The sequence below is a fragment of the Petromyzon marinus genome, chromosome 17, assembly GCF_048934315.1.
Source record: "Petromyzon marinus isolate PM22_M1 ecotype Great Lakes invasive population chromosome 17, UKy_Petmar_22M1.pri1.0, whole genome shotgun sequence".
In the NCBI taxonomy this organism is placed as follows: Eukaryota; Metazoa; Chordata; class Hyperoartia; order Petromyzontiformes; family Petromyzontidae; genus Petromyzon; species Petromyzon marinus.
The window spans coordinates 19,371,659-19,385,484 of record NC_133683.1 but is presented as its reverse complement, the minus strand read 5'-3'; the positions used below and the strand labels follow the sequence as shown (position 1 = coordinate 19,385,484).

The window sequence follows — 13,826 nt, the reverse complement described above, 5'->3', positions numbered from 1 at the left end:
TGATATTATCTTTCTTGCCTGGTAGGCAGGCCAGGGTTCAATCCCCTGACCCTGACGCCTGCTGTATATTTGGAGTTTGCGAGGTCTCCTTCCCCGTGGTCGTGTGGAGATTTATTTTTTCTCCGCGTCTTCCTGTTCTCCCTTCAGATTTATAAACGCGCGTTTAGATTATTTGGCTGTTATGCATTTCAACACGATAAGCCAACTTCGTTCAGCTATCATTTATGACCGGGTCGCTTTTGAAAAAAAATAAGCTAATAACTCCGTGGGTTTTTTCCTGGTGAAATATTTTTTCTTGTTCCCACGTGATTTCACTCACCTCTCCCATACGTAGCATTGCTGTCGTGTTTTCGCATCGTTCGCAGTCGCATTTTTACTGGACGTCCGTGAAAAAGAGTTTAGCAGCTCATCGACATTTCCTCCGGTGCTAACCGCACATCGTCCCATACCCCCCCCGGGACCTTGCGCTTCGTGCGCTTGCCGTGTTCATCGCGCGCCGCGAGAGGGCGCCAGCCTCACACAACGCGGCACCACACACACAGAGAGAGTGAGAGAAAGGCACAGGAGGAGGAGGAAGAAGAAGAGAGGAGGCGGGGAGTGCCAGAGGAAGAAGAGGAGGATTTACAATGGCCTCCAGGAAGGCGGGCACCCGGCTCGAGTTGGAGATAGAGCGCTGCCGTGGCGAGTGTCAGTGGGACAGAATCCCAGAGCTCGTCAAACAGTTCTCAGGGAAACTCATCGCGTCTGGTACAGCCACGAACACTAAACCATACACCCCAGCGCTGTCTGAACTGCGGCCTGTGTGTGTGTTGCTTCTGTTCTAATGCTCCAACTCCCCGTGTGCATGTGTGTGTGGTGTGTGTGTTGTGTGACCGGTCTCTCTGTTACTCACGGCTGTCGCTCCGTGTACGGCTGGCCTAGCAGATTTTCTGTCCACATTGCCTCCTTGCCAGCCTAACAGGCGCTCTGGTTTCTCGCATTCTCTGCCTCTGTTATTTTCGGGGTTTTTTCTTTCTCTCACGTCTGTCCGGCTGGGCCCTGTGTCTCTCTCTGTGTATCACTGACGCACCAGGCCTCCTTTGCATTGGACATAGCCTCTCTGTATGTACGGCCCTGTTTGTCTTCCCGCATTCTGTCTTGTTAGTTTCACCGGCTTCTGTATGCCTCGCCTCACAACAAGTCGACCGGCCTTCCCTGTCTGACATTGCGTCTTTATGTCTGTCTCACTGACCTCCCGATCTGCCTGTATGTCCCATCGCACGATCTTCCCCTGCCTCGTTCGTATTGTCCGCCCTACTTGCCAATTCGCTGTCGTTATCCCAGTCCCGTTGTCCCTCCGACTCCCCTTGTCCTTCTAACTCGCTCTGCCATTCCTCACATTGGTCTGTCATCACCACTGGTCTGTCTGAGTTGTTGCCTGCCCTACCGGTCTTATCATGACATGCCCCGGCTTGCATTGGGCTGCCCTATCTACTCGAGGCTTTGCCATTCCTGCACATCTCTTTAACGTACCTGCCCCTTGCTCCGTCTGCCCCCTGTCTCCATCTGCCTCACCTTTCAGCTCTGAATGCTCCCCACTTTCCACGCCGAACTGCCCATGCCGATTGTACCTTTCCCTTTGTATCCCGTGGTAGCTTCTTGCTCATATCGACCTGCATATCGTTTGTGGCCAGGTCGCTTCTGAGAAAGAGCTACATAGCTCAGTGGGCCTCACCTGGTAAAATAAAATTAGTTTAGTATTCAGTTTCAATTCATCTGCTTTTCCATAATCCCGCCTGACCTGCCATTCCACCCTCCTCCAACCATACATGCCCTTCTGTTGTCATTACCCTCCTTTCTCGTTTGACATTCACAATGCCCTTTCCTCCTGGACTGCTCTCCTCACTCACCGTCTTGCTTTCGAGTTTTGGTGAGGCCTAACCCTGCAAGTTATGAGCTACCTTATCTACACATCTCCACTTATATCTCTGCCCTCACAGATTCCCCTCTTTTCCTACAGTCTGGGACATTTCACAAATGCGTTTTTCATAAGATATATATTTAAGAGGTAATGTCTGTCCCTGTTCCAACCTTTATTAAAAAGCACAAAGCCTGCCCAAGCACATCGACATAATATTGATGAGCTCTACTCAACAGGAGGTTGCACTGCCTCCTTGCTCATTCGCACGGCATATTTAAGCCGGGTGTTCCAAGCATCTGCTTAAGACGTTCTCCCTCTGACTATGTATGACAAGTATCTTTTCCAAAAGTATTTTATTTATGCGATCACAAGTAATCTTATTTACCGAGAAATCATTTCCCAGCCCCCCTCCTTGATCTTATTTATTTTTCATTCAACGTCTTGAGATAAGGTTGCATATTGACTTTTTTAAAAATGAATTTCAATGATTTGTTTTGGTATTTTAAGAGGGAAAGAATCAATCGATGTATTGATTAAATTGATTATTGTGCTCACAATGGTTGCATCGAATTGTTAATTGGAAAGTTTGACTAATGGAAACAAAACTGAAAATTATATGGAAAGAGAATTATATACAAATAAAAATGAGATCCCAAAAAAAAACAAAGACAAAAATAAGTAGTTCTGGGATTCAATGACATCCCCGAATGATGACGATTTATTCAATTGTTCTGGAGGTGAATCGTTAAAAGCTTGGTATTTGTAACCAGATAAGTGTCCATTTAGGGCTGTATTGTCAGCAGAGGGCAGTACAGCACATTATATTGTACTGTACTATGCGCACGCCTCTGCTTCCCGCCTTCATCAACCAATGCTGACAAGCGTGGTGGAGTACATGGATATGATCTCATCTATTAGTAAATTGATATCAGGACTATACCATCTCCAAGTACCCATTCAGATACCTCCATATGGTGTTTAACCACCCTAAGTATTTCAGGTCAAAACACTCCTCTTTCTGCTTCTTTCCTCGCACTGCTCTGCTTTGGAATCCCCTCTCATCACCTTGCTCAATTCAATAAACGTATTAACGCATCAACTACACCTTCATTAAGTGCTGTTTGTTGCTGGTTGCTTAGTATTTTGGGATTTTGTGCCTGTGCTCCGCAATCGTGATAAACAGAGTGAGCTGGTGTGAACTGTGCCCTCTGTGCGACGTGCGAGCAGACGATGCAGCAGAACTCTTTCTCGGGGAGGCCCTGCTGGAGCAGCATCTCAAAGAGTTCCCCCTCAAGGCTGGGTCCTCGCCCAGGGCGTCAGGGGCCAAGCTCACAGAGGCCAAGAAACATCTCACAGATGTCCTTAACAAGGGCAATTTGAAGGTAGCCGAAAGGTGGCATCGAAGCCGTTCGACCAGACGTGGCATTGCACAACTGTTGCCAAGGGGTGGGGGGGGGGGGAGGAACCCCCTCAATGGCAGTTGTCCCTGTGCAGTACAAAGTATAGGCAGTAACGAGTTGCAAATGGGCATTTGTCCGTTTGCAGGGGGCGACGCTGGCATATTTTTTGTTCCTCATTGATTAATTTGCCAGTAATTGATCAAAGTTGGACTATGACGCGCGCACATTTGGCCAGCGTTCAAATAGTGTCACTGGACCTCCGAGCGTTCAGTGTGAAGCATACGGTAAGTATTTATGGTGAGCACACTGGCGATATTAACCAGGGCGGCCGGCTGAGCTCGTTCCATTTAGCAAATGTGACACCTTTTCGTGGGCCATGCTTGAGTCTGTAAGCGCTTATTTACAGATTAAGTGAATCGTATGCGAGTGATATACGCAGGCAAATAAGAAAATGCATTTGGGACAGTGGCAACAATAAAAAAACACTGATTCTAAAATAGAATTTTAACCCCAAATGTCGACAATCGAATTATAACGGTATAATGAACTATAAAAGTTAAAAATTGAATGTACCACAACACCCACAACTCAGAAATAAAGCAAGCAGTGTGTGAGATGAATTCTCATATTTTAACTTTTTATTTTGAAAAGTCCTCATAAAGGGCCATGCATTGGAGTGTTTTGCCAGTTATAATTTTTAATGAGCTTTTGGTCGAAGCTAAAATACACAGATAAATCCGACTCATGAAGGGATGATGCTCATCTCCACACATATTCAAGAATAATTTTCTGTACTACTATCTCCTGGCCAACACGCAGTCCATAGCTGGTATTCCCACACTGCCCCCTTTTGCACTAACTAGGCTTAACTTTGCTTAGCTTCTGGAATCTGACGAGATTGGGCAGGTTGTGGCTGATTTTGTCATAAGCATATGATGTGCTCTGTGTGTAAACTTTTTTTTTCCTTAGAATTCTCCTGTCTTTACACATGCAAAATAATCCAAATAGAATTGTGGAAAAAAACCATACCAACTAGCTTACTGAATACTTTTGTGGATGTTGACCCAAATATACTTGCTTGGCTTGCTTAAAATCGTGTTGCGCTACTAGGTGAGGCTTTTGTGGCAAACGCTGTCAATTTTAACATAGCATTTGATACAACTGCTTCGTTAGAATTTCACCGCAAACCACACTTTATGAAACGAGGTCTTAAAATTATTGAAAGATAAATTCTATACGGAGGCTCAAATGGTCACTTTATTGGCCACTTAAATAGCGGAGGTCAATTGAGAGTATAAAAAGCTATCATTTTACGAACACAATTGACTCAACATTTTTGAACAATTTATTGTGAAACTTTGTGCCTTTTATCATGCATAAGCCCTGATTCCATAATTATTATTGGATCACTTATCGCTGCGTCATGAGACAACGAATTCATGATTTAATGCACTGCAAGTGGATAATGTAGCGTGCACATCGCATTGCACACAAGGGGGCAGTACTGTATAACTACCCAACATCTTGGATTGATGCAAACACTGCCACACCATATAATGTACGGTACGGCCCTTTTATCAATCCACTGCTGGATGAACGCTGCAACGCCATTGTGGTTAAGGTGGTTGTTTAATCATACTTTGCTTCGCTTGGTTAAGAGGGGCTCCGTTCATGTACCACATGCCCACTGGTGTTCGCCGTGGTTGAGAAGCGCACTCGGTTCCCATCGTGCGTCTGGAAATGCAAGAGAAATTTGAGGCTAAATATACAGGGTACAAATATCTCAAGCGTTGACCTGTGCTGGGTGTAGACTTAACTTTACAAACCTTACAACACTCTAGACACTAAGCAATAGAGAAATCGGCAAACCCAACCATTTATCAAGTAAGGTGTGGAGGACCGAGCATATTTATATTTTATATTAATGTAGATGTTGTTGAAGGGATCTTTAAATGTAATTGATAGACATTGATTAAAATCGATTATTATGCTCATGATAGATGCACAAAATCGTACCCATAATATTTGATTATTTACAGTTCTTGCAAATTTGTAGTAATGCACATTAAGGATATGAGAGTGAACATGTTTGTACAGATGACCCAGGACAAACGGGATGGTAAAAACGAGATTTAAAAAATCTATTCTTTAATTGCATTCTGACTCATCGCAAGATGTCATCATAGCCAAAGTCATTGATGCCACCACACTTTGCCAATGCTTTCTGTCCTCTGCCAGATTCCTGTAGCTGCTGCACAATAGACATGCAACCTTCAAGATGTCCGAACAATAACTCACCATCTGATCTTAGGTCTTTCCCTAAGTCACCGAACTCGCGAAAACCATTCAATATTCTGGGTGATTGGCCCTGTCTCATGCCTGAATCTGTCTTTGGCCAGCCCGAGATGACACAGGAGGCAATGATCATCCTGGGCAAGCTGTTGTACCTGGAGGGCTCCTTCAAGGATGCACTTGGTATGTACGTGCGCGCTGGCCTGGACGACCTCACCCTCATCGGCGCGCCCGTCTACAAGATCCGCATCATTGCCGAGGCCTACGCCATTCGAGGTACCACCCCCTTCCTCTATCGCACCTTGTCTCCCTGCCGCCACTGCCAACTTTTTTTATCACCCTGGTTTATTTTTCTCCAATTATCATATCATGCAAACCCGATGTACGTTGTTTTAAGTAGGCACAGCTTTCCCGCATTCCAGGTCTCGATACACTCTTGTATTATACCTTTGTAACTTGCTGTGGATTTTCAGTAATGAATAAATACATATTATTATTTCTCTTCCCAATTACACAACTTGGTAGCCTGCAGTAAAACATGGCTACAAAGTGTGGTAGTTGTCACCAGGAAAAGGAGTTTGTGATTGGTGATGGGTGGACACGTATGTAGGATGCAGGAGGACAGCTTACTGATACAGGCATTGGAGTGGTAACTTGGGGAGGACACTGAAAGCCACAGTGGAGACTGTAAGAACTGACCTTCAAGGCTGTGTGTCAAGTTTACAGCAACTCCAGGGTCTAGCAGAAGAAAGGAAGTGATTGTGCTGTGTGGTGGACTAGTTCATGTTGGCCATACTCACTTTACCTTTACCCATTCCCACTTATTTCCGTCGGACAAAATTAGCACCTGAGAGAATGTCCACCAATAAACGAATATTACTTTTGGAGAAATGTTGGGTTATTTATCTATGTTTCCAAATTTTGCTCTACATACATGCGCCAGTGTTTCTCCATCGTCTGACCAAAGCACCTGGAATGCATCCGATCTTGTCAGATGCCACAAGATAAAAGATTTGAGTTTGGATGTTGCCGGGATGGGCAACCACCATCTCCCCAAACGTTTTTTTGGAAACTTCTGCTGGGCTACGTGATTGGCAGCATAGAAAAATCAATTGTTATACTGCACTTCAGATTTCCCATGTATACGCTATCCATATTCACTAACCTGCACTGGCCCAGCATGGGGAATTATGTTCAAATAACCCCTGTGTCCTGCATGGCGTGGGGAGGCCCTTACCCAACAGTGGATTGGCAAAGGGCTGAAGGGAGTAGTACGCAAGGAGGTCCGCGATCTCTTCATGTATACGGCACCTTTGGTGTGCGGCGTTTTGCCTCGTGTATACTTGAGGCTTTTCTTCGGGCAGTCTGTTTATACCCAGTACCTGATAGGTCACACATCCCAACAGTGTACAGCCCTGGGAGGTGGTGGCTGTGCACGCCTGTAATCCAGCACTGTGGAGGCGAGGGTTGGTGGATGGCATGTTGCTAAACTCCCTTCCTGTGGGTGTCGAGGAGGTTCCGTACCCTGGCTCGCCAAAAGAAGGCGGTACAGCAAAGTGGGGGGCTCGTCTCCAATTGTTCCATCTGTATGGGATAGAGTGTTGCTCTCTAGCATCCACTAGTTTTCTCTGGGTGCTCCGGTTTTCTCTCACATGTATAGACACTCACGAATTGGCTGAAAACATGTGACTATGCATGCACCTTTGTGTTGCTGATTGTGCATTATTGTGAAATGCAGTTTGCATGAACGACGCTATCTACAAACACGTATTATCACATGTGCACATGTCCACGATTCTCCTTCAAATAAATTGGTAAAATTTCAACGAGTGAACATTGGAGGTAGAGTCTGTTCTTGTTCCTTTCAGAGTCATGCTCAATGGTGTGTTTGGACGTGAAATACGGGAAAGCCGTGCCTTGATCTGGAAGAGTTGTCATGTTCACTTGATCACAGTGTGATATGATTGCTTATAAGCCGCGATTGGTACAGCAAAGCCTCTATGCAGCATCCATCTCACAGAGGGCTTCGTTGGTGACTCGTGAGAATTCATAACATTTATATTTCAAAATAAATCTTTTGGAATTAAATGATGGCACAGAAAATCGTGATAAGCTAGGAATTTCGTCCATCAGTTTTCAAAATCTCCGTTCCTGAGTTTTTCGTTGTTAGCATTGGATTCATTGTGTTTGCAGGTCATCTCTTAAAAGCAGTCTTGGATACATTATTGTGCCTCAAATACTCGCAGCGTGAATCTGTGTGACGATGATTCATTTTTCATTCATATGCATGTGCCTTACTTATTCAGCTGCGTAAAACATAATTAAAATGAAATTACAATTTGGAAAGTAATGGCCTCTGTTAACGCTTCCACTTCGTCGAGGTGGCCGCCAAGTGGCACTCTTGAGCTGCCTTTTATCTCCTTACTGGCTAGCGGCCTACACCCAATGTTTACTTCTTCAGTCGGTCTGCACTCGCATTCCCGCCAGTTTAAATAGTTGACCTTTCATTTGATGTATACATAGTGTGGGTGCGCTTGTGATGTGCTGAGCAATAGTGTTTGTATCCAGCTGACGCCGCGCACTTTGTAAACTTCACGGGTCCGAGTGCCACCACAACGTTCTGACTGGGAAAGTCTCGCTAGGCCTTGGGTAAAACACGATTTTGTGTTTTTCAGCGACAGAAATGGGGTCCCTTTCTCCGTGAACCCTGAAATCATGCGCTGGATGAATGCTGAGCGTTGTTGTTGTGCTGTTGAGTGTGATTGAACGTTCTCATAAAAATGCTTGTATACATTTAGTTAGCTTAAAAGCCATTCACATTTACTGCTTTCAGTCAGTTTCCCTTTTATGGGGCTGCAGCAGAAGGAGGCAGATTTCTGGCAGTAAAATGTTGCCACAAGTACTTATGCTGCTTTTCCAAAAATATTTTTTTGCCGGCATAAAAAAAATATATATATTATTTGAGAGCCTTTGGGGTTGCCGAGTAAAACCAAACTGTGGTTGGCAGTGACATACTGTGGCACTCGTGTCTGTGCATCACAAGACAACTCTCTTTGACTAATTTACAAACAAGCCATGAGTGGATAAAGGAGACCACATCACACGAATAATCTAATCCAACAACTGGCATCCAATAGTCCTGAATCAATTCCAAGATCACACTTCACTTCATCATGGATTCATCCCTGCCTATCTGTACTCCCCTCCATGCACCCTCTACTACAGCAATCAAAGCCTTCTGTCTAAGCTCCCAATCTGTAACTCGCTCCACCTATCCATCCGTGCTGTCAACTTCTTTGACCTGTTCTAGTTCAGGCTCAAGATCTTTTTACCTCTGCCTATAACTGACTGACTGAATGCGTCTCACTATAAAATAAATATACCAAATGGTTATGTACATTGTCTTGAGCAGCGATCGCTTTTAAACGCAATATAAATCAATTTATTGTTTTATTTATTAATCACTGTTGCTCAGCAAAAGGCTCAAAACGCCACAACGCAAAGCAGACAGCAACAATCGGCACTATTGAGGTTATAAAAGATCAAAGTTAATGGATCTTGAATTGTGCAACGTTCTAATTACTAGGGGAAACACACGAGGCAATAGGAGGGAATTTCAAAGTTAAGTAGCGCGAAAAAGTAAAAGTAAGACAAATGTTTTGACCTGTAGGTACAGTGGTTGAACGCAATATGGATGACACAAAGGAGCCAGTTTGGAGTCCTCAATGAGTGAAGTTTGTGGGATCAGTAACCACGGTAGAAGCGATAGGAGCGTGATAAGGAGGCGACTGTATCGCACGAGAATGTAAATTCTCTGCTCGCGCTCCGCAGGGCTGTGCCTGGAGCAGCAGCCGCTAGCGTCACCATCGCGGAGCCGGCAGAGCGACCGCGAGGAAGAAATCCTCACGTGCTACGAGAAGGCGGGCGACATCGCACTGCTGTACCTGCAGGAGGCCGAGCGGGTCAGTCTCGCGGTGTGGTGTGTGGTGGGGGGGGGGGCACGCAACCAGGGGCACACACCTTTTGGGATTTGGGGGTATCCTGCCAGCAACATTGTTCCCGGTGGTTTTTATTGGTTAGGTTACAGATTCGCGGTGACCCACTGTTTGCTGCTGCTTCTGCTGCTGCGATCAGACCACTATGAGAGTATATGAAGTCACTTCAGCGATGAGCGTGAGTAGAGGTCACTGTAGCTAACATCTATGAGAGTGAGCGGAGGTCACTGCAGCTAACAGATCTCTATGAGAGTAAATGAAGGTCAAGCTCACAGATCTCTATGTAGGGGCGTGCACACGTAAGTTGGGGCGTGTCTGACTAGCGCAGGGGTGGGCACATTTTTTGACTCGCGGGCCACAATGGGTTCTAAAATTTGACAGAGGGGCCGGGCCAGTAACGGATGGATGGAGTGTTTGTGTGTACTAATATAAATGACGTGTTAAAAATCATTACATGAAAGGATTTGGCCTTTAACAGGCAGCAAAGCATTTATAAGCAAGGCAATTTAACGAATTGCACGAACATGAACAATACAAAAAACATGTCGTAACTCCCGGTCAAAGTGCGCCATCTAATGGGGAAATGGGGGCATTACAGGAGAAAGGTAAAATTTAATTTAGTAATTATTATTATATTTGGACAAGTTCGGCGGGCCGGATTAAAAAGCCCAACGGGCCGTATACGGCCTGGGGGCCGTACTTTGCCCACGTCTGGACTAGTGCATGGAATCCGGTGGTTTTTGGTTGCAGAATCTACTGCTATCATGAATGACTATTGCCACGCTATATTTAGGGTCGACAAACCCTGAGTACGTTTAACTTTGACTCGGGGGGCAAAATATTGTGAGTGTCTCTTAGCCACATGTGTCTTGTGTGCACCCTGGGGGTGACCCCCCTCCTGCTCATGATGACAGCTGTTAAGTAGCAGCTACACATGTACAGAAAGTAGTTGATGATTTACCATATAGTTAATAAAACATATTTCATCGTGCCTAGCCATTAGAATGTGTCTTTAATTATTAAAATCTTATTCATATTGTAATGTCCATTTATGATCCCCGCTGTAATAATTTATGACATTTACGTTATTACTCCGTGCCTTTGGATAGAGCCGTTGTAAAATTAAACTCGTTTTTCCAAAATGTTATTTCGCCGGTAGTGCTGGCTGACACCGCGGTACACACAAATGCACGGACGTGCGCATTTGTGGGAAAACTGCCGCCATGCTGATGGCGGGAGTTAAGAACAGCAAAAATGTTCAGACATTGCATGTGTTTCCTTTTGTCTTTTGTCTCCGCGTAAAGTTTGTTATCTACGGAATGCCACCGGTTAGTGGCAGACGGCCAACACTGTCGGCATAACTCCGTGGGTTTTTTTGCGTATTGCATTGCACACTTGCATGACATTGTGTGATTTCGCTAAAAGCGTACCTGGCCCATTTTGTAATGGAATGGTTGGGTTGTATTCACATTTGTAAGTTGTTTCTTTTTATCACAATTTCAGTTATATATTTACAATTTCGCTCAATTAGCATGCTCGCCAATTCCATCTGCTGCGAGTTTAAAAAACTGTTATGCACAATCTGAATATGCACATACCGCTTCAGAGCTTGTGACATCATAGGTTCGAGTATTACTGTGCTATTAATCTTTAACATCATAAAAAAATGTGGTTTCATCAGCATATAATGATTCATGGATGAGCATTTAATTGAAGGGTTATACGTTCTTTAACACAAAGGAGTTGCACTGCCCTGGGTGAAATCTAGATGGTTCCATGTTCTCATGATCGCCGAGAGCATAATCGGGATAACATTTTGGAGAAAAAGACAATTTCTGGTATACAGGAGGTCGTGGGTTCGATTTTGACCATGACGCCTGTATATTTGGAGTTTGCATGTTCTCTCCGTGGTTGTATGGATTTTCCACATTTAGAAACAACATTCGTTCTGAGTATTTGACTGTTACAAATTTCCACACGATAGGCCAGGTCGCTTCTGAAAAAGAACAAAATAGCTTAGTGGACCTTACCTGCTAAAATACATTTATTTTTATTTTTTTAGGTTGAATTGAGCATGAATGTAACGATTGCTGTCCACAGGCGATTACAAACGCGCAGAATCGCAGCCCAAAGCCGTGTATGTCGGCTCCGGAGCAGGAGATGGGCTACTTCCTGGAGGTCGGCCTGCAGAGCGCGCACGTGCTCAGCATCCGCAACGGGTACGTCCGTGCGGTCAGCATGGCCCGCCAACGCCTCGCCCAGTATCTTATCGCCATTTCATCGTGACCCCGTTATCACTGCCTTCGGGCGCATGATCTCCGGCTGTCTGAAGCATATGCAATAATTCAAGCTCTTAATATCCGTTTGTTGACATCAGCAGTGTCATCTTCATCTTGATTTCCATCATTTAAAAAAAAAGGTTATTTTACGGGTTTTTATGGGTGCAGCATTTAACAAAGGTGTTACGGGTAACAATAAGCAGAGAGCAACATAGTACAGCCAATAGATCCAAGACACGAGAACAGTATACCACCGAGTGTATGACCTGCACATGGATTTGTCTGAATGGACGATTGTTGATATCTGTTGTTTGGAAAATGTATTTTTAAATGTCCACATTTTATATTACCTGCAACCAAATTGTAGCCCATTGAGACCAGAAGGCCATTTTTCAAGGGAGACCTGGGTTAAAATACAGACATCAAAAAAACTAAACTGAAATGAAACAGTGAAACAGGTTACTGAGAGCACAAAAATTCTAAATACAGAAATTTAATGAATGGCAGGAACAATGTGTAACGTATAAAACCAGAACAATATACGCCCTTTTTTGTATTATTAGGATGAAGAGTTATTATCTAAAGAACACTTATTTTCATACTCTTAAAAAAGTGAATCCAAAAACTTAAATTGACGGTATGATTCGTATTTGTAAAACAGTTACAATATTGTTTTATTTACAAAGAGCAATATTCTTCAAAGAGAAATCTCCATATTTCGGAATTAATTTCGTGGCTTATGATACGAATGCATTCTAATGGGAGGGGATTCTGCGTGGAGCAGTGATGCTTTGGTTAGCGCGCTGCACGATAAACCTGGTCTCCTGAGTTTGATTCCAGGCCACAGTGGTAGGTAATATCTGAAGTGGTCCTGTCCACCCCTTCAACTTGCACAGACCAGCTTTGTGAAGTATGGTGAAACAACTCCCATAACCAACATGGCAGTGTGTTGATTAAGAGTTATAAGTGATTATTGTTATTAGTTAGCATTTCCATTTTTGGTTATTTGGGTTTGCTCTTAAGAGTTATTAGACTGAGCACCCCTGGAAAGGCCTCGTGGCCTATCCAGTCTGTCCTATATATTTGTATCTGTCAGATCCATTCATTACCAACGTCATCTTTTGAGGCCTCATCATCATGACGAATGCGTTGCTGTCAGCCATCATATACAGCCTCATTCTGAGGCGAGGCCGTTTCTGCGCGATACTGCCCATGAGAAACGACTCCTCCTGCTCGCATGTTACCGTGTTTTTTTATTTTTAACACTTGCCTGCCTACCGCGTCACCGACATGTGTGCTGTGCGTGGATGCTTGGCTTTTGTTTGTAATTGCAGGACTTCACAGTGGGACAAGTCTGAGCTAGCGTATGTGCAATGCGTTGCGTTCAGAGGGTTTGTTTCAATGCGCCAATCGCAGATACCTAGAGCAAGGATACTCGGCCTATCCTGCTTTGGAATGGAATAAATTTGTATTTGTTTTGTTGTTGAGCATTTTTGAAAATTATCATCTCAAATCTAGTATCTGTCGGTGCTTCTGTTTGGGTGTTCATGTGATTGATGAAAATGTGAGTCTCCTTTGTGTGATTTTTGCATTAAGGCTTAAATGATTTTTTCTTGACACTTTGATTTATGGATTGAATCCCGTTTGTTCAGAAATAACCTGAATGCATGGTGCCATATTATAAAGTTTAACAGTTTTAAAAATTGGAAGCGATTATTGGCTACCAGCATATAAAAAAAAAATCCCAATTCCAATATCTAGCATTGCCTGCTACAAAGTTGCGGCAACATTTACAATAAGCCCCGAGTATTTATTTACTCAGTTGATCATTTAAAAATGGATAATGTATCTCAATGGATTTTCACCTGGCTCGGATATTGGATATTGAAGTTCAGTGATCAAAACAAGCTTTGAATTTCTATGACATTATCTCCTCATGTGAGAAAAAGAACCAGATACA

At 44.0% G+C, this 13,826-nt stretch overlaps 1 protein-coding gene across 4 annotated transcripts in view; it reads left to right on the top strand.

Annotated features, from left to right (window-relative positions):
* The first annotated feature begins 513 nt into the window (after window positions 1–513).
* The window catches only part of LOC116943206 (tetratricopeptide repeat protein 7B-like), a 126,421-nt gene continuing 113,108 nt past the window's right edge, over window positions 514–13,826 (top strand). For 2 of the 4 annotated variants that reach the window (XM_032955876.2, XM_032955874.2), the window contains exons 1-5: window positions 515–747; window positions 3,128–3,282; window positions 5,700–5,868; window positions 9,424–9,554; window positions 11,688–11,806. In XM_032955876.2, the coding sequence (XP_032811767.1) occupies window positions 627–747; window positions 3,128–3,282; window positions 5,700–5,868; window positions 9,424–9,554; window positions 11,688–11,806 (695 nt within the window). In that variant the 5' untranslated portion in view covers window positions 515–626. Of the gene's footprint in view, window positions 748–3,127; window positions 3,283–5,699; window positions 5,869–9,423; window positions 9,555–11,687; window positions 11,807–13,200; window positions 13,231–13,826 lie in introns of all 4 variants that reach the window. The other 2 variants (XM_032955873.2, XM_032955875.2) reach the window with 2 other exon arrangements.